A 17,902-nucleotide genomic window follows, 5' to 3' on the forward strand; every position below is an offset into this window, starting at 1 on the left:
GTGCTCTTCACCTTTTTTTTTTTTTTATTGAAGTACAGTTGATTTACAGTGTTGTGTTAGTTGCTGCTGTACAGCAAAGTGACTCAGTTATACATACATATATACATATATCCTTTTTCATATTCTTTTCCATTATGTTTATCACAGGATATTGAGTATAGTTCCCTGTGCTCTACAGTAGGACCTTGTTGTTTATCCATTCTCTGTATAATAGTTTGCATCTGCTAATCCCAAACTCCCACTCCATCCCTCTCCCACCCGCCTCCCCCTTGGCAACCACAAGTCTGTCCTCTATGTCTGTGAGTTTGTTTCTGTTGCGTAGATAAGTTCATTTGTGTCATATTCTAGATTCCACATATAAGTGATATATGGTATTTATCTTTGTCTGGCTTACTTCACTTAGTATGATAATCTTTAGGTCCATCCATGTAGCTGCAGATGGCATTATTTCATTCTTTTTTACGCCTGTGTGCTCTTCACGTTTTAAAATCTCCTGTTTCTCTCTGAAAAGCAGGGCCCATATTTGCCTCTCATGCCTGACAAATCTCAGGGTGATGCTCAGCATGCCCAGCTATCCCCTTACACTGGTTCCCTTGTCCTCGTCTGCCTGTTTCCAGCAGGTGAGCCAGGGACGTTGGCAGGGGCCACAGTTAAAGCTCTCTGTCTTCTGTAATAGCCTAACCAGAAGAGCAAACTGAAGGCAGGTGGGCTGAGTTGAACTTCCCAGATATTTTATTTGACCTGCACACTATTTTTAGAACATTTTGAATTAGTTGCCAACACAAACTGTAGGGACAGAAAACAGATCAGTGGTTGCCAGGGGCTGGGGAAGGAGGGAGAAGTTAAATTCACAGGGGCAGGGGTGATGGTGATATAACTATATGCAGTTGTTAAAACTCACAGAATTGTACACTAAAAAGAGTGAATTTTACTGTATGCAAACTTATTCATCAATAAAACTGGGTCTTAGGGATGAATTCCCAGGCAATCTGGGTTTCTGACCTTGGATACGGCCAGCACTGGGCCCTCTCTCTTCCTTGTGGTTCTAGCTGCTGGCCGGCTGGTGCTCTGACACCACTCAATGCTCTGTGTTTCCAGAGCAGCAGCATTTGAGACCATTTTCTACCCCTGGGTCCTGCAGCAACCGCTGCTGAATGTCTGAAGTTAGGGGGAAAAAAAATTTTTTTTTTTTTTAAAGGAGAATAGGTACAAAATAGGAGGTTGAGAAGAGGCAAAGCAGTGAAGTGAGACATGAGAAAAAAAGAGGACTTGATTTTATTTTCTGCTCCCAAGGAGCCCTGGCAGAGCTGGAGGAGTAGACAGCTAGGGGAGTGTGAACCAGGGTGGACAGCCCCAGAGCTTTGGGACAGGTAGGTACGTGCCATTTTCTAGGGTGGGTTTCCTAATTCTTTCAGGCTAGGAGGTCTTGGGTCACTTAACTAGATACAAAACCTGCTTCGCTGGCAAAAGCAAGCACCCATGAAGCAGTCTCTTGCTCTTTATCCCCAAAGGGGTAATATGCAAGGTGGAGGTGGGGCACTGCAGTTGGGAGGAACACAGACTGAAGAGTATCTGTTGCCTCCAGCAATCCTGACAAGTCCTCCCCCACCCCCAACCCCGTTTCCCTGGGATGCTCTTCCAGACGTTGGCGCACCAATCATCTCCAGACTCTTCATGCCTGGGGGGCTGTGGTCTCCAGTGAGGGCAGTAAGAGAACATCTCCACGTTCAGTGTAAGGATCTCTGCTAATCACTCCACTCCGGGGTGCTCGGTGAGTCCTGCCGTCCTCATCCTTTGAGGCATTACTGGTCTCTGAAGCATCTTATCTGACCAGCCTGAATTCACTGCATTCCCCATCCATCCATCAACCCATCCTTCAACCCCAAAAATATGTACTGAGACTTGATATATGCCCGGTATCATCCTAGATGTGGGACTACAGGAGTGAACATGACAAAAATTCTGTCCTTAAGGGTTTACATTCTAGTAGGGGAGTGGAGCAGACAGTAAAGAAGTGAAACTTATGTTGGATTGCGATACTTGCTCTGGTGAAAAGCAAAGCTGCCGAGGATATAGGTGGGGGGAGGGGGGAGGTGTGCTATTTAAAACAGGTCGTGAGGGAAGGATTTTTGCAGTTATCTGGGACAAGTATGTCCTAAGCAGAGAGAACAGGAAATTCCGGCCTCGTCCAGAGCCTGCTGCATCTGCTCTGCCTGCTGGCCTGCACCGTCTGCCGTCTGCACCTCACTCTGCCTGACCTGCCACCCATACTCCTGTGAGCAAAACTGAGGCCACTCTCCAGCCATCACATCTGTGTCATACCCCTGGGGCTCATGCTGATGTGGCATCCCTGAGAAGCCTTGCACAATGGCAGCGTGAGGGCATCTGGTTCTGCTAAGTATCCAGGGCCTGTTGGGAGTTTATCCGAGCAGGGTGGGAGAGCAGATACTGTGGCTTAAATTCAGCCGACAACATGTGACGTAAGGTCAAGGGCCAAGGAAAGGGGAAAAGAACAGCTGGGAGAGAGAGAGGCTGCTGTACCCAGTTATATCAGAATAAAGATCGCCAGGAAAGGGGCTGCAGTAGATCTTCCTTGTTTGTTTGTTTTCCTTGAAAGTGGTCTCATGGGAACCTCTACTGGAAGAAACTATTAAAGACAAAACAAAGGTATAGAACTGAGATTGATTCTGAAGCCTGATTAACAGTAGAGGAGTACCCGCAGTGGTCCAGGAAAAAAGCACGATTTCAGTACCTGCAAAAAGCCTGGACTGGGCAAAGCTGAGGGCAGGCTCTGAGCAGCAGGGAGACAGAACAGGAGGGAAGCAGGGAGTCTCATTCCATGCTTCAGCTCTCTTTGCTGCTGCCTGTGTGACAAAGGTCTAAAGGCAATATGTTATTACGCGTAACAACTGAAGCCCAGCTATGGCTTGGAAATTCCTGAACTACTGTGGAAATTCTCTCCTTTGAATCATGACTCTTTTGATTGCATTTGGAATTGTTTGAAGGAGGTTGAAAAGACGAGTACAGTGAATCCGAATCTCTTGAAGGTGCCGGATATTCTGAAACAGTGGTGCTCAGAAAAAAGCAGAATGCTTACAGAATGCTGTAATTCTGCTGACTCTCAAAGAACATCTTCTTGTAGTGAAAGTTAGCCACCTCTTCCACAAGTCTCCCCTTTGTGGGGAAGTTAATAACAAATTCCGGCTATTCAACAGTAAGGTTAGAGATGAAACACACTAGATAAATCATTAAGTGCGACGGTTCTTCACAAATTAGCTACCTTGAAACCAACCCAATGATGAATAGCTCAGAAGTCTGCATTTGGCGCAGTTTTAAAAACACCTGAGCTCATAAAATGTGGTATGTTTAATACTATAAAATAACTCAAACATAGGAATTGGCTATAAATATCTTCCCTGCAAAGAATGTCTTTGCTCAACAGACTATAAAATAAGTATCTGGAATAGTTTTACAGTTAAAACTGAGAATCAGGGAGGAAAAGTGACTTGCTTGAGCCCAAAGTGCTAGAACAGAGTCCAGGTTTCGGAAAGTACAGCCTCTTACGCTTCCTGTGTGATCAACATCATTCCAGAAAAGGGGCATCACTTGGCTTGGCTGAGAATAACCTAGATATATCAGTCACTGCAACACGATTTTATCTGTGCTTTTTGATCACAGCATAGGAGGCTCAAGACTCAATCCAAAGGACTAGAAAACCTAACGAAATTAACAATACTTAGAGAAGTCGTTATGTGGATCTCAAGGGAACGCAGCTGGGATAGCTGTTGGTGAAGCAAACAGCTGCTTCTCAAACAAACACCAGCTTCTCTTATAATCAGTAAGTGCAAAACTTCACGGAGAGAGCCCTCTTCAAGCCTGAAAACTTGTTTTTCTTATCAGAAAAAAACCATGACAAGGGGAGAAAGGAGGACCCACAGGATATCTGGTATGAAAATATTCCTTCATAAGTAACTAGTAGGTTGGAATTGTGACAGAAGGGAGATCCCAGCATGTGTGTGTATGGACTGCTTATACCTTTGAGAGCAGAAATTTAATGACTATTCACTGAAGGCAACTCAAACTTGGGAAATAATTAATAACATTGCAATTTTGAGATTCATATTTTATTTACAAGCAAATGAAGAATATTCCCTGTAACCATTAATTTGGGGGGAGAAGAGCAATATAAAGAAGTAGTTGCTGGCTCCACAGTGACGTGTGAAAGGAGTCCATGCCACTGTTTCTTTAAATGATTTTGTTATTAAAATAACCGAAACAAAACGCACAATTTCTTCATGTTGCATATGTGAAAGAATTCCAAATAAAAATGACTTTTCAAAGCTCTGCAGTCTCTCGTCAAATGTGTCACTTGGTTTGGTGACAGCCCCTGCTCCCCAAGAGCTACAGCCTCTGAGCAGAAGACTTAATACTCATCAAGAGTATCTGCTCGAGGGATAGACAGGCCTCGATCCTTCAGGGCCTGGACTTTCAACTTCTCAGCTTCCAGCTTGGTCTGCTGTTCCACCCTCTGTTCTTCTAGGATTTCTTCAATAGACACTTGCTGGAGGGGTGTGTCACTCTCCTTTTCTAAGTCCTACAAAACAAGCAGGTTTGGAAAACTTCACCTGATAACCAAGAATAGAAAACATCATAGATCTAAAGGCAAACCAGTTCCTAAATGGATTCCTATATCCAGCTTGGGTTATTTTTTGTACTTGAGATAGGGCAGAAATATCCTATGGACAGATAAATTTGACAAAGAAATGGCTAGCAATGCTCCTATAGAACACATGTGAGTGTGGTTTAACAGGAATCAGTATCGGCATGTATAACAAAGCTTTCGTGTATCCAAAGTAAAGTCCTACATTAGACAAGTACGCCTTCTCTTAAAAAAAAAAAAAATATTAGGGCTGCTTACAGCTATTTCCCCAGCCCCAAGGAATCCAAGAAAGAAGGTACTGAGGTCAAGATGGCTTAAAATAAATTTTGTATTTATACATGATCAAAGTCAGCCTAATTTCTGGGGGTTTGTGCTCAGTAAGAAGGTAGAGAACACTGATTCAAAGTAGCACCACCACCTGCCCCCCCCACCCCCCAGGCCACAGCCGGTCCTGGCTCCTTCCCGGGCCAAAGGCAATAAACTGTCCCTCTGCCGCATTAACCAGGAGTTGTTACATTATAACACAGGACTTCTTCCCCCTTCATGGCAACAAGTCTTCTAGAGAAAACCTCAGCAGACCAGTTAGGTTACGATACCATTTTGGCCCCAATGTATTTCTCGCAAATATTGGCTACTTTTCCCACTTAATATGGCATAATATGCTTAATATTTTTATTTTTGAACACCTTCTAAACATCTGATAACCAATTTTATAATGCAGAACCTTGCTATAAAATTATCTATCTACAGGGCTTCCCTGGTGGCGCAGTGGTTGAGAGTCCGCCTGCCGATGCAGAGGACACGGGTTCGTGCCCCGGTCCGGGAAGATCCCACATGTCGCGGAGCGGCTGGGCCCGTGAGCCATGGCCACTGAGCCTGCGCATCTGGAGCCTGTGCTCCGCAACGGGAGAGGCCACAACAGTGAGAGGCCAGCGTACCGCAAAACAACAACAAAAACACACAAAAAAACAAAACAAAACAAAAAAATTATCTATCTACAGACTCAGTTCACTCTCCTTAAGATGAGTATACAGGTGTCACTCTGTGTTTTAGTAACATGGAAAGCCTATACCGACAGGGCATTCTTATTTCTCATCCTCCTCTCTGACTTTTAATTATAAAATTCTGGGAAGGCATCAACACATACACAAACTCTCCAGACGTTCCAGCCGACCACTGGATACTTATCTTCAGATGCTGCTAAGGCCTCGGGACCCGCAGGCAGTGACACAGCAGATGGAGGACTCTCACCAGAAAGGTTAGAATGAAAGCCACATAAATTACATAAGCAAGCCCTGCCCTGGGTCAAAAGTTAACTGCATCCAGCAAAATATATATTATCAAGTGTAATCTTCCCTCACAACCCATGGGCAGCAGGAGGGAAGATAATGTTCTTGGCTTAGTGTACTACTTCTTGGGCTTTTCAATATTATGTGCTGAGCTGTTCATGTGGTTATGATAATGCTGTTTCCTAACAATCAGCTTATTACTTAAGGCTGTGTGTCTCATCATCCTTGAGGTAGAATCCAGGGACTCTGCAAACAACTGAATGTTTACAGAATCCAAATGGCTTCTAGGTTTGAGTTTTCCTAGAATTGGTTCATAACGTCTTCAAACTGACTACCGATTCATAGAACTATGTAAGCATTTCCTGAACCATATTTCTTTAGTGGGACCACTATAAGAATTCTGCAGCATCCAAACCATAACATACAAAAAAAAGAGCACTTTTCTCCTCAAAAGGGCTCCCAGGAAACAATGAAGCTTCAAGAATAAACACAAGTTCACTTCTCTTCACATACATCTACACAGGGGCATGTTTGTGCCAATGTAACTGGCACAGAAAGCATGGATGTGGTGTTTACTACTGTACAACTGAAGCACAGTATGCGTGGATATTTTAACTTAAATCTTTCCCCCCACAGCAAAGTAATACATTTCCTCTTTAAAACAAAGAGGTGACAATTCCCGCTGCTTAAACATACACTGAAACCAAAAATATCAACCACAACTATATTTTTAAAATTAGAAAAAGTTATTTCATAGCAATACTTGGACAGTATCGATTAGTTGTTTCTAGCTGTTAACGACATGAGGTCTCTGAACGAACATGACCCTGGCAAAATTACCTCCTTACTTTGTCAAATGGTCTACCATTAAAAACAGCTACGGACCAAACTACTTCACTCCAAAGACTCCTGTAAACGTGATTTAAGATGTGGCTAGGGATTGGGAAACTTTACTGAAAACTTTAAAGATAAAATCAAGCAAACACCAAGGTTTGATTTTCCTGGAAAACCCAATAATCAGAAGCATGAGGATCGAGTCAAAGGTATTAAATAAAGTACTTTTCTTTTAAAGTAAATGTGTCTCATGTAAAATGTGAAATCAAGTTTTATTTTCTTTAAAAATGTCTGAGTACTTCTAATATATATTTTGGGCGAAGAGTTTTCTAATAGTTCACATACACAGACATATAGACCTACAGTAACACCACTTTAGAGGATTTAATTTTTCACCTGCCAGCTGGCTTTCCTGACAACAGATAACAGGTACCTCTCCTCCTTGGCTGGGAGCTAAGTATGCAAGTGAAGTTGAGCCCATCCTCGGAAAGTTAACAGAAAGGCTTCTTCTGCAGCCATTCTTTCCCCTCCCCGCTTTAAAAAACATAGATATCGCACTGTATATGCAGTGTGTCTTTCCCCCAAACACCACTAATAACCTTTATGTCATGAAAAACCATTTGTAAACAATTGTTTAAATGACTGCAAAATATTCCAGTGTTAACAAGCCACATTTCACTGAATTATTCTTCTCCTGTTAGATATCAAGCTTCAATTTTCTGCTATTAGAGATACAATAACAACATACTAACGAACACATTTGTGTGGGACAGTATTTACATATATATATTTATATATATATATATATCTATGGCTGCTCCGTGTGGCTTGTGGGATCTTAGTTCCCCGACCAGGGATTGAACCCGGGCCCTTGGCAGTGAGATCGGGAGTACTAACCACTGGACTGCCAGGGAATTCCCATGTAGGACAGTATTTTTTATGGTATCAGGTAAAAATCAGTGGTATTTTGCTGCTAATGGGATCAAAATCTTTAAAATGCCAGGAGGCACTGAAACAAAGTTAATTGCTCTCTGTAGCTTTCCTTTTACAATGTAGCTTTCCTAAGCTAATTGGGTGGTTTCCTTGAGAAGCTGGGTGAAGGTGGAAAATATATTTTTTCCTTCTTGAAAAGACAAAAAAGAAACCTAACTGGCATGATTATCGAGAGCCATAGCAGCTTAACAGTTTTCACTTACTATTTCTCCTAGTAGGACCACATTTTCTCCTCTGACCACAAAAATCCCTCGAGGAATATCACCGTATTTTTTGCCCACATGAATACGCTCCACAGTCTGATGTAGCACTAAGTTAGCTATAAGTGTACAGGGAAGAAACAAAGATATTTAGTTCAAATTACTTTATAGGTAAAGGTCCATTACTCAATTAATCAGTTATTTTGAGTAGAAAAGATTTAGCTGTACATGACTTTCAAACTTTCTAGTTCTGGAAAAAGCTAAAATTTCAAACAATCTCTTCCTATTACATTGAGACAAACCACTTAGGAGACTTTTAAACAGCTGCAAACAGAGTATTTGGGATTATGTTGCACTAATAAGGAGGATGGTGGAAATAAATGAAGAAAATTAAATTCCTTATGAGTTAGTTGCTAATATCAACATGGCTATAAGAAAATATAAATGACAGGGCACTTGGAAAACTCTAAAGCCCAAACAACTGCAGAAATTAAAACTCTGGGTTTATTTGGAAGGAAAACGTTTTTCTATGTTGCGTGGGTATGTGTGTGTGATGATTTACCGAAGATTTAACTTTGTTTCAGTACTTAGGATTCATTTAACCCAATGTAGGTACTCATGGATTACGATATAACGGTAACCTATTTTTTCCCTTTGTCAGATAACCATAATCTGGTAATGTGAGAGTAAAGCCACTATTTACCACTTTTCCCTCATGTAGTCTGATGAATTTGACTTAAGGTTTAGAACCACAATCTGTGAAGAATAATTCATTTTCCTTTTCCAATTGGTGCTGTTTGTCTTACGTGAAGAAATGCGGTATCTGTGCTCTTATCGTCTATAATTCTTACATGTGTTTCAATTATGTTGTTTTTCCTCAGGCCCAAAGCCACTGACCTATGCAGATGTCCAGCAAATGCTGATATGAACTGAGAAGTTCCTTAAGACAGAAGCAAATATAAGGTCTCTTTAGAAAAATGCAGGAGGCAAAACCAAGCCCAAGACCTTGAGTCTAATGTATCCCAAGGTATAAAATCCTGAGCTTAATGTTGGGGGTCCCTAAAAAGCTTCAGCAAAGGCCTCTGACCCACTTTTCATTGGACAGGGAGGGATTACCTTCAGGGCAGGAACTGCTTTGAAGAGTAGTCGCACCCAAGCCAATGTACAAATGAGCAGCCTTTTCAGTGGACTGAGTTTATTTCTATCATCTGGCTCCCTCTAATGGGGAAAATAAAAAATAGTCCAAAACACTGTCAGCGCATGTTCTAGTGAAAACCAGTTTTAGAAATACAAGCTTGTAAACACAAGCTTTTGAACCACCTAATTGTAATTTAGAAAACAATGATGTAATGATTCAAACCAATATTCTATTATGCCAGACACGTGAAAAAAGTTGCAGACAAACTTCGATATGAAACAACACAAAAATACAGTGGGCAGCTCTTATTATCCAGAGTACAGGAGAAGTCCGTGACTAATACGTACCAAATTGATCAATGCTTCTTAAAAAGCCTATAAGCGTCCTTCCATCTCGAAGCAGGACCAAGTGCTTTTCTGGGGAGAGGGAAAAAGATCTTTAAAAAATGCACTGTTGGGACTTCCCTGGTGGTGCAGTGGTTAAGAATCTGCCTGCCAGTGCAGGGGACACGGGTTCTAGCCCTGGTCCAGGAAGATCCCACATGCCGCGGAGCAACTAAGCCCGTACGCCACAACTACTGAGCCTGTGCTCTAGAGCCCGCGAGCCACAACTACTGAAGCCCATGTGCCTACAGCTCGTGCTCTGCAACAAGAGAAGCCACTGCAATGAGAAGTCCATTAGCCTGTGAGTTTACAGGGTAACAACAAAAACAAAGTTCATAGCAGATTAAGCTCTACTACTTCTTCCAGTGTATTTAAGGCAGAGTTCACTGAGGAATTAGAGGGATGACCCCGGCAGCACGGTGTTTAGATGAGAAGACTGGTGATGGAAGAATCTGAGGAGGCGGCAGAGTGGGGAAGGACTGGGCACGTAGTCAGGGGGCCTGACCGACTGGTTCTAGATGCTGATGCTTGACAGTTAAACCCTCTCAGTGTCATGTCAGTTTCCATACCTGCAAATTTGGAAATTGAATCTAGGTGATCTTTATGATCTTAATTCAAGAATTATTTTCCCCTCAACCGAGATGGAGAGCTGCTATTTCAAACTCTGGAATCAGGGAAGGTTTTAAATAAAATAAATACCTCAGACATGCAGAATGAGGACACTGATAATAAAACTAGAGCAAAAGTTCGATAAAATTTATGGAGAGCTATGTGCTGTTCTGGGGCCTAGATATAGAGTAGAGCAGGGGTCCCCAACCCCTGGGCTGTGGACTGTTGTCCGAGGCCCGTTAGGAACCGGGGCCGCACAGCAGGTGAGAGGTGGGCAAGTGAGCGAAGCTGCATCTGCCGCTCCCCATGGCTCCCCACAGCTCACATTGCCGCCTGAGCTGTCCCCCGCCCCGCCACCCAGTCCGTGGAAAAACTGTCTTCCGTGAGACCGGTCCCTGGCGCCAAAAAGGTTAGGGACCGCTGCGGTACAGAATAACATTTAGAGTCACCAACCTTATGGAACTTATATTCCTGGTGGAGAAAGTCAAACAAATTTTTAAAAATGCCCTATAGCGCGTAGTCTAGCGGAATAATAAACAAGATAGCAGAATGAGAAAAAGAGGGGAAGAAGCTACTGAAGAGAGGGTGGCTAGGGAAAAGCTCTCTGAAGAGGTGACCCTGAGCTGACACTGAAGAATGATAGTCAGCCCGTCACTAGAATAGGTAGCCAAAGTCATTCATTTGTTCCTTAATGCCACAGATAAAGTACTTTCTAGATGCAGAACAGAGGAACAAGACAGTGATTCTTTCCTGAAGGAATTTATAGGCTTTCTGGGTCTATAATTAAGCACCACAAGAGAGCAAATCTTAATTATGTGAGACTGAGAGAAACTGTATCTAGCTGGAGCAGGTATCTGAGTTGGACATTTTTGGCCATAGGAAGAGTGACAGGGAAAGGGAAGAGGAGGGAAATCTGTAATTGAGGCAGAAGAAAAAAGAGCTATGTATCCAAATGTCTGGCGAAAAGTTGAGGGTGTGAAGGGAAATAACAGGAGATGAAGTCAGAGAAGTCCTGGGAGCAGAGGCTGAGTCTGGATGTGACTTTCCTGGGAACAAGAAAACTCTGAAGATTAAACTGGCAGAAAAGAGAGAACGGTTTTGAGGCTAGACCCAGAGTCTGAGACATGAAGAAGAGACCTGAACCAGGGGAGAGATGGGAAGGTACAGGATGGGAGGACCAAGACACTGCAGTTATAAGGGATGGGATTTGTCAGCCAAGTGTGTTTGTATATGTGGGTATGTGTGAGAGAGTGGGGTGCTGAAGAGATGAGTTAAAGAAGATGTAGGAATTCTGAGTCATCATGTCAGGGAGGACCATTTACCAAGAGCTGGGAGTAAAAGAAGCAAGCTCAGTGGAAGGTGATTAGCTGTAGTGATTCTGAAGTGGTATCAGGACACCTATGTAGAAATGTCAACTGGCAACTGGAGATGTAAGACTGGCCAAAGAAGTCAGGATCGCAGCAGTTTTTGAATAAGTCCACAAAGAGGTGATATAATAATTAAAGTCCAGGAGCCCTCCTAGAGATTTAAAGAAAGAAGCAAGCTAAAGATGGGACCTAAGTGTCCATCTATTTTAGGGAACAATAACGGTTGCAGAGGTAAGAAAATCAAGTACCAGTGTTGGAGAAATCAAGAAAATGAAGAATCCCGTGGTAACGTTATCACAGTGTTGCAGAGGAGACGGAAGAGCTCGGAGAAGTGCATCAGAAGGTGTCTTTAAGACTGCAGTTTCAGTAGTGTGTTGACAAAAGAAATCAGATTGCAGGGGTAATAGAGGTAGGTGGTCTATTGCAGGTGGTCAGGAAGTAGAGTTAAAATGGGAGACTACTCAAGAGGTTTGGGGGTAAAGATGTGAAAAAAGGGATAGGAATTTGATGGTGAAACACAACTGAGAAAAAATTCGACAGACAAGAACATACATGAAGGGGAGGATTCAGAGCGGGAGCGAGAGAGGATATGAGAGCAACAGGATATTAATGGAAGAAGGTTCCAGAAGCAGTGGAAGGAAAGAGAAATAAGACACAAACTGAAAGGGAGGAATACTTCCTATTCAAATGAGAGGATGGGTGAAAATACAGAAAGACTGAGGAGAGGAGAGTGTCTGAATGTCACAGTGAAGGGTGCATATGAAATGGTTTCAAATCTTTCAGTAAAGGAGGAGCTTGGAATCTGCACAAAAGGGGTTAGAGGCTTGAGAAAAGCAATTATTTTTAGTAGAATGGCAGGATGTGTTAGGGGCCTCAAATAATTCAGATACATAACAAGAGAGGTGAGGGCAAAAGGGCATCCTCAGATAACTAAGACTGAGGATTTCATCACCCATTACAGACAGGCTTGTACAGTGGTTATTCATACATGACTTTGGTCCAACCTACATTTCCCTTCAATAGCAAAATCACTAATTTGGATCTAAAAAGTGATTTCAAACGACAGGAAGAGAATTTAATCATAAACTCACTCTTTAATTTACATACATAGTAACTGTTGAGATTCCTGTAACTTGTTTGGAACTGTGTGTAAACCGTTTTGCAGCAATTACAAGTTAATGAGACAGATCACACGATTGAGACTTTAAAAATGTTTAAGGAATAATTCACAGATGAGAGTTTGGAAAAAGGAAAGACAACTGTACAGAAGTGAGCTCCTCTTCAGGACAGTGACTAGGAATAAGGGAGCTCTTAATAAATGCGAGAGAAAACTGTCTAACAGAAGAAAAAAGTAAGTTTGAAGTGAGTGACTCAAGTCTTTCTGGAAAAAGCAATACCTGGTCCGGTAGTGGTCTCCATTACCATAACCCTAAAGTCTAAATACCCTCAACGGTAAAAGATTGCAAACGGCCACACAGCATAAATCCTATGTTTAGTGCTAATTAAGTCCAACTGCTGTTGTATTACTCTTTTCGTTTCTTGAAGAATCCTTTCTCTAAGAATTCTCATTCATCCACCAGTAACCACCTGGTACTTCGAAATGCCGCAGGTGGGAGATGATGCACCGGGGAGGCGGCCAACTTTCACACTTGGGCCTCAGCAGCCGCATCCCTGAAAAGCAGAAGTGAATTCTACAGCTTGCCCGGGGGCCGGTGAAGGCTGCGAGAGACAGGATACAGGGAGCAGGCTAGGAGGTGGGCAAACGGTGTGTCCCGTGGCTCCTGCATCCTGTGGAAGATGCCAACGCCGGACGTCCAGAACCTTAAAAACACACCGCCCCCAGCCCAGACTCATTCTATGAGCTCCCTCCTAAGAGGCACCCTCCTGGGAAGAAGGGTCTCACCCCAGACTTCACTCGGAGGAGACGAACTACTCACTGTCGATGTCCTCGATGAGGCTGGCGGTGCCGGGCATATAGTTCATTTTGAGTTGAGATAAGGCTGCAATGTATAGTGGCGGTGGGCCAGCGCGTCCAACACGTCCTTCCTCCTATCGCAGTCGCCGCCTCGGCGGGACCGGGACAGGAATCCGGACACGGACCAACTCCTCGCCCCGGCTTTCAGTAGCCGGGGCCTGCCGGAAACGCCACCATATTACCCCCACCCACTTCCGGCATCACGTGCCCGTCCTCAAGAAGAGGCGGGGCCGTAGCGCGGTCCTGGGATACGCTTTCCGCAACCCTGATAAGAGGGGAAGAGGAATCTAGATTGGATAGACAGTGGGGAAAAGTGTTTTCCCTTTTAAAGGAACACGGTGCCGCCCCTCGCTTTCCTGCTTCCCAGACCCCAGAGCCACGGACCTCCGTCCTTCCTCTCTCAGGACGCGGAAGCTGAGGGGGCGGGACCCGGCCTGGGATTGGCTGTTGCCGGCCGACCACCCCTTCCCTGCGGTCCAGTCGCGCTCCCCCGCAGGCGCCTGCGCAATGGGCCGGCCTTGGGGGGCGGGAAGCGCCCGGGGGCAGTGGAGCCGATGTCGGCCTTGAGGCGCTCGGGCTACGGCCCCAGTGACGGTCCGTCTTATGGGCGCTACTACGGGCCTGGGGGTGGAGATGTGCCCGTGCACCCACCTCCGCCCATATATCCTCCCCGCCCCGAACCCCCCCAGCCTCCCATTTCCTGGCGAGTGCGCGGGGGCGGCCCGGCTGAGACCACCTGGCCGGGAGAAGGCGGAGGAGGCGATGGCTACTATCCCTCTGGAGGCGCCTGGTCGGAGCCGGGTCGCGCTGGAGGAGGCCACCAGGTAAGCTTTGCGCCATCTGTCCCAGGGGGGTCCGACAGGGTAGTCTTTGGGGGGTGAGGGCCATTGGGATTGATACACCTCCAAGAGTTTGTAATGAATCGTGTTTCCTGTGTTTTCCTTAGGGGGTCTTTGGAGAGACAGAGACTAAGATCGCGGGTGGGGGGGGTTGGTTTGCTTGTGTTCTCTTTGCCCCTCGTCTTCTGCTTCAACCATAATAAATGTCTTACCATGAAAGGAGGAAAGAAGATCCTGCGCTGACCTGCGAAGCTGAGTAGCAGGCTGCGAATCTCTTGCCTGGGGACGAGGTTGGGCTGGTGTGGCCCGGCTCTTGCTTTTCGAGTCCTAACAATTTTTCCTGCGTGGCTCGTCAGGTCGGCTCTCCCCGAGGAGAGAGGTGGCTGCAGCCTCCTCCGTCACTCAGCAACCCCTCCCGCTGGGAAAGAACGTGAGGGAAGGAGAGGGAACTGGGCATTTAGCCCTTTGCCCCTAAAGCTCTGCCCCGCATTGGATCACGGATAATCAGTGTAGGAAAGCACCTTTACTTGGATTGTTTTATTTCATCTTAACGGTGACTGCAACGTAAGTGTCATCACAGCGTTCCTACTTTACGGTGAAAGAACTGCTGGCTGTGAAAGGTTAACTCGCTTACTCAGTATATTCGGACCTTGAACATTTTATTCTGTGTCGTCGTGCCAGAAATATACTTCTGTTTTGTTAATGCAATATTCTTCGTAGAGAATTATCGTTATACGGTGGGGGCATACGTCTCCTTTGCTTCAGGAATTACAACATCCTCATTGGTTGAAAATGTGATAATGAAATTTCTAAACATTGCTGGTGGGAATGTAAAATGGTTCAGTGGTTTTGGCAGTTGCTCAAAACGTTAAGCATACTGCTAGGATATTACTCAGCAAGTCTGCTCCCAGGTATACACCCAAGAGAACTGAAAACACGTCCACATGAAAACTTGCACACGCATGTCCATAGCAGCGTTATTCATCATAGCCAAAAAGGGAAATATCCCAAATGCTCATCAACTGAAGAACTGATAAAATATGGTATATTCATACAATGAAATTGTTTAGCCATAGAAGGGAATGAAGTACTGAGACATTCTACAAATGGATGCACCTTGAAAATATGCTACATGAACGAAGACAGTCACAAAGGCCAAATATTGTATGATTCCATTTATATGAAATGTCCAGAATAGGCAAATCTGTAGAGACAAAGATTTGTCATTGCCAGGGGCTGGGGGCCTGGGGACATTGGGGAAGATAGATAAAAGGTATGGGGTTTCCTTTGGGGAAGATGAAAATATTCTGGAATTAGTGATGATGATGATTGCACAACTCTGAATATACTAAAGACCATTGAATTGTACACTTTAAAAGGTGGGTTTTATGGTATATCTTTAAAAATTGTATGAGTAAAAACATGTAGTGAGAGGTTAATTGTGAAGAAAGGTCCATAATTTCTGTCTAAATGTGGAATAAGTAGCCGTGGGACTTCAGCCCCATGACAGAGTAGAAAGATGAAATGCTTAGCGTATAGGTAGGCAAACTAGACCGAGGCTCACTTGAAGGGAAAGGGGAAGGACTGCTGAACTGACGACTGTCCGGGCTTGCTATGTCATCAAAACAAAAGTGTGTTTTCAGGTTAAGGTTAGAGAAGTTAAGATCTTAACATTGTGCAGGGAGTTGTCAGGTATTGGTTGAGTACAGGTGTGCACACAGGGTGGGTGATGGTGCTGGAGGGATTGGGCTTAAAGCTGGAATGTGTAATGGGCATTTGTAAACCATTTCAAGAGTCTGTCTTTCAGGGTGACGTTTCTGAAACTTGAAAAGTGTTGGATGATAGGTTTTTTTACATTTTAAATATTTATTTATTTGGCTGCATCGGGTTTTAGTTGCAGCACGTGGGATCTTTAGTTGCGGCATGGGGGATCTCGTTCCCTGACAAGGGATCGAAATCCGGCCCCCTGCATTGGGAGCGCAGAGTCTTAGCCACTGGACCACCAGGGAAGTCCCTGGATGATAATTTCTTATGCAGCAATAGGAAACTAATAAAAAAGATAAACATGAAAAAAAAAAAAAAGATAAACATGTTGTCACACGTGTTGCAAATTTTTTTCTAAATTCGTTATCTTTTGACTTTATTGTGGTTTTTGCCATGTAAATTTTACATATTTATATAATAAAACATGTCAGACTTAAAAAAAAAGGTATAGCAGCCTTTTAAAACCTTACTCTTGGAACTCCCTGGTGGTCCAGGGCTAAGACTCCACGCTCCCAATGCAGGGACCTGGGTTCAATCCCTGGTCAGGGAACTAGATCCCATGTGCTGCAACTAAAAGATCCCACGTGCTGCAACTAAGACCTGGCACATCCAAATAAATAAATATTAAAAAAAAAAAATAAAACCTTACTCCTTAAAAAGTGTGGGCCGTGGACCAGAAGCTTCAGTGTCACTTGGGGGTTTGTTAGAAATGCAAAATCTCTCCTGCTCCAGTCTTACTGCTGCTGCAGTTTAATGAGATCCTTAGGTGATTCATATGCACGTTCATGTTTGAGAAGCATTGCTCGGCAGAATTGAATGTATTGAGATGATGTTGCACTGAACCACTACAAAGGCTTGACTTTATATTAACCTATTTAAATATTGCAGGGGAAAAAACGGAGAACCTCTCCCTGTGTTCTTTCTTTTCTTACCTTGTTAGCTATACTTGCAGCACTGCAGTTTGATTCCTACACTAGCAGCATACGCATCACCTAGGAGCTTGTTGGAAATGCTGTATCTCAGGCTCTGCCCCAGACCTGCCGAATCAGAATGTGCATTTTAACCAGATCCCTGGGGGATTTACGTGTTCCCCCAGAACGAGTCATCTGAGAGAGTGCTGAGATGCAAGCTGGAAGCTGCAGTCTCTTCTAACCTAAGCTGGGAAGTGATCCACCATCACTTCTGCCGTATACTACTGGTCGTGGAGACCAGCCCCAGTACAGTGTGGGAGGCCACTTCACATGCGTGTGAATGCAGGAGGCAGGGGTCTTTGGGAGCCATCTTGGAGGACAGCTACAGTGGGAGGGTTTGGGGAGACAGCTTAGTTAGGCTCCCAATTAGGTCAGAAAAGAAACAAAAAGGGCATGTGTTTCAACAATGCCTGAATGTAGACAGGTTTATTTTCAACATTTTATTATAAAAATTCTCAAACATCTAGAAAAGTTGAAATTGTATGTGAAAACCAATATATCCACCACCTAGATTCTATGGTTAGCACTTACTATGTTTATCACATGTATCTATCTTATTTTTTGGATGTGTTTCAAAACAAGTTACATAGGGGACTTCCCTGGTGGTGCAGTGGTTAGGAATCCACCTGCCAATGCAGGGGACACGGGTTTGATCCCGGGTCCGGGAAGATCCCACATGCCGCAGAGCAACTAAGCCTGTACACCGCAACTACTGAGCCCACGTGCCTAGAGCCCATGCTCTGCAACAAGAGAAGCCACTGCAATGAGAAGCCTGGGCACCACAACGAAAAGTAGCCCCCGCTCGCTGCAACTAGAGAAAGCCTGTGTGCAGCAGCGAAGACCAAACACAGCCAAAAATAAATAAATAAATAAATAAATA

The 17,902-nt window shown here is 44.2% G+C and overlaps 2 protein-coding genes across 3 annotated transcripts in view; one reads left to right on the forward strand and one right to left on the reverse strand.

Moving 5' to 3' along the window:
• Nucleotides 1-4,108: 4,108 nt before the first annotated feature.
• Nucleotides 4,109-13,549, reverse strand: LSM1 (LSM1 homolog, mRNA degradation associated). The gene is made up of 4 exons (XM_004311801.4): nucleotides 13,411-13,549; nucleotides 9,462-9,530; nucleotides 7,980-8,095; nucleotides 4,109-4,594 (listed from the first exon to the last, which is right to left on the reverse strand). Exons 1-4 carry the CDS (start codon nucleotides 13,454-13,456, stop codon nucleotides 4,424-4,426), a joined length of 402 nt encoding a protein of 133 aa, XP_004311849.1. The 5' UTR covers nucleotides 13,457-13,549; the 3' UTR covers nucleotides 4,109-4,423.
• A 436-nt stretch (nucleotides 13,550-13,985) lies between these two features.
• The window catches only part of BAG4 (BAG cochaperone 4), a 34,559-nt gene continuing 30,642 nt past the window's right edge, over nucleotides 13,986-17,902 (forward strand). For both annotated transcript variants that reach the window (XM_004311802.4, XM_004311804.4), the window contains exon 1: nucleotides 13,986-14,272. In XM_004311802.4, coding sequence (XP_004311850.1) covers nucleotides 14,003-14,272 — 270 coding nt within the window. In that variant the 5' untranslated portion in view covers nucleotides 13,986-14,002. The remainder of the gene's footprint in view (nucleotides 14,273-17,902) is intronic.

The sequence above is a fragment of the Tursiops truncatus genome, chromosome 21 (assembly GCF_011762595.2).
Source record: "Tursiops truncatus isolate mTurTru1 chromosome 21, mTurTru1.mat.Y, whole genome shotgun sequence".
Lineage (NCBI taxonomy): Eukaryota > Metazoa > Chordata > Mammalia > Artiodactyla > Delphinidae > Tursiops > Tursiops truncatus.

Excerpts from the sequence above, each read along its gene's own strand:
- LSM1 (XM_004311801.4), bottom strand. The coding sequence starts at position 13,456 with ATGAACTATATGCCCGGCACCGCCAGCCTCATCGAGGACATCGACA. Across the intron at positions 9,531-13,410 it reads CCTCATCGAGGACATCGACA|AAAAGCACTTGGTCCTGCTT; the intron begins GTGAGTAGTTCG and ends CCCTCTCCCCAG. Across the intron at positions 4,595-7,979 it reads TGGTCCTACTAGGAGAAATA|GACTTAGAAAAGGAGAGTGA; the intron begins GTAAGTGAAAAC and ends CTTGTTTTGTAG.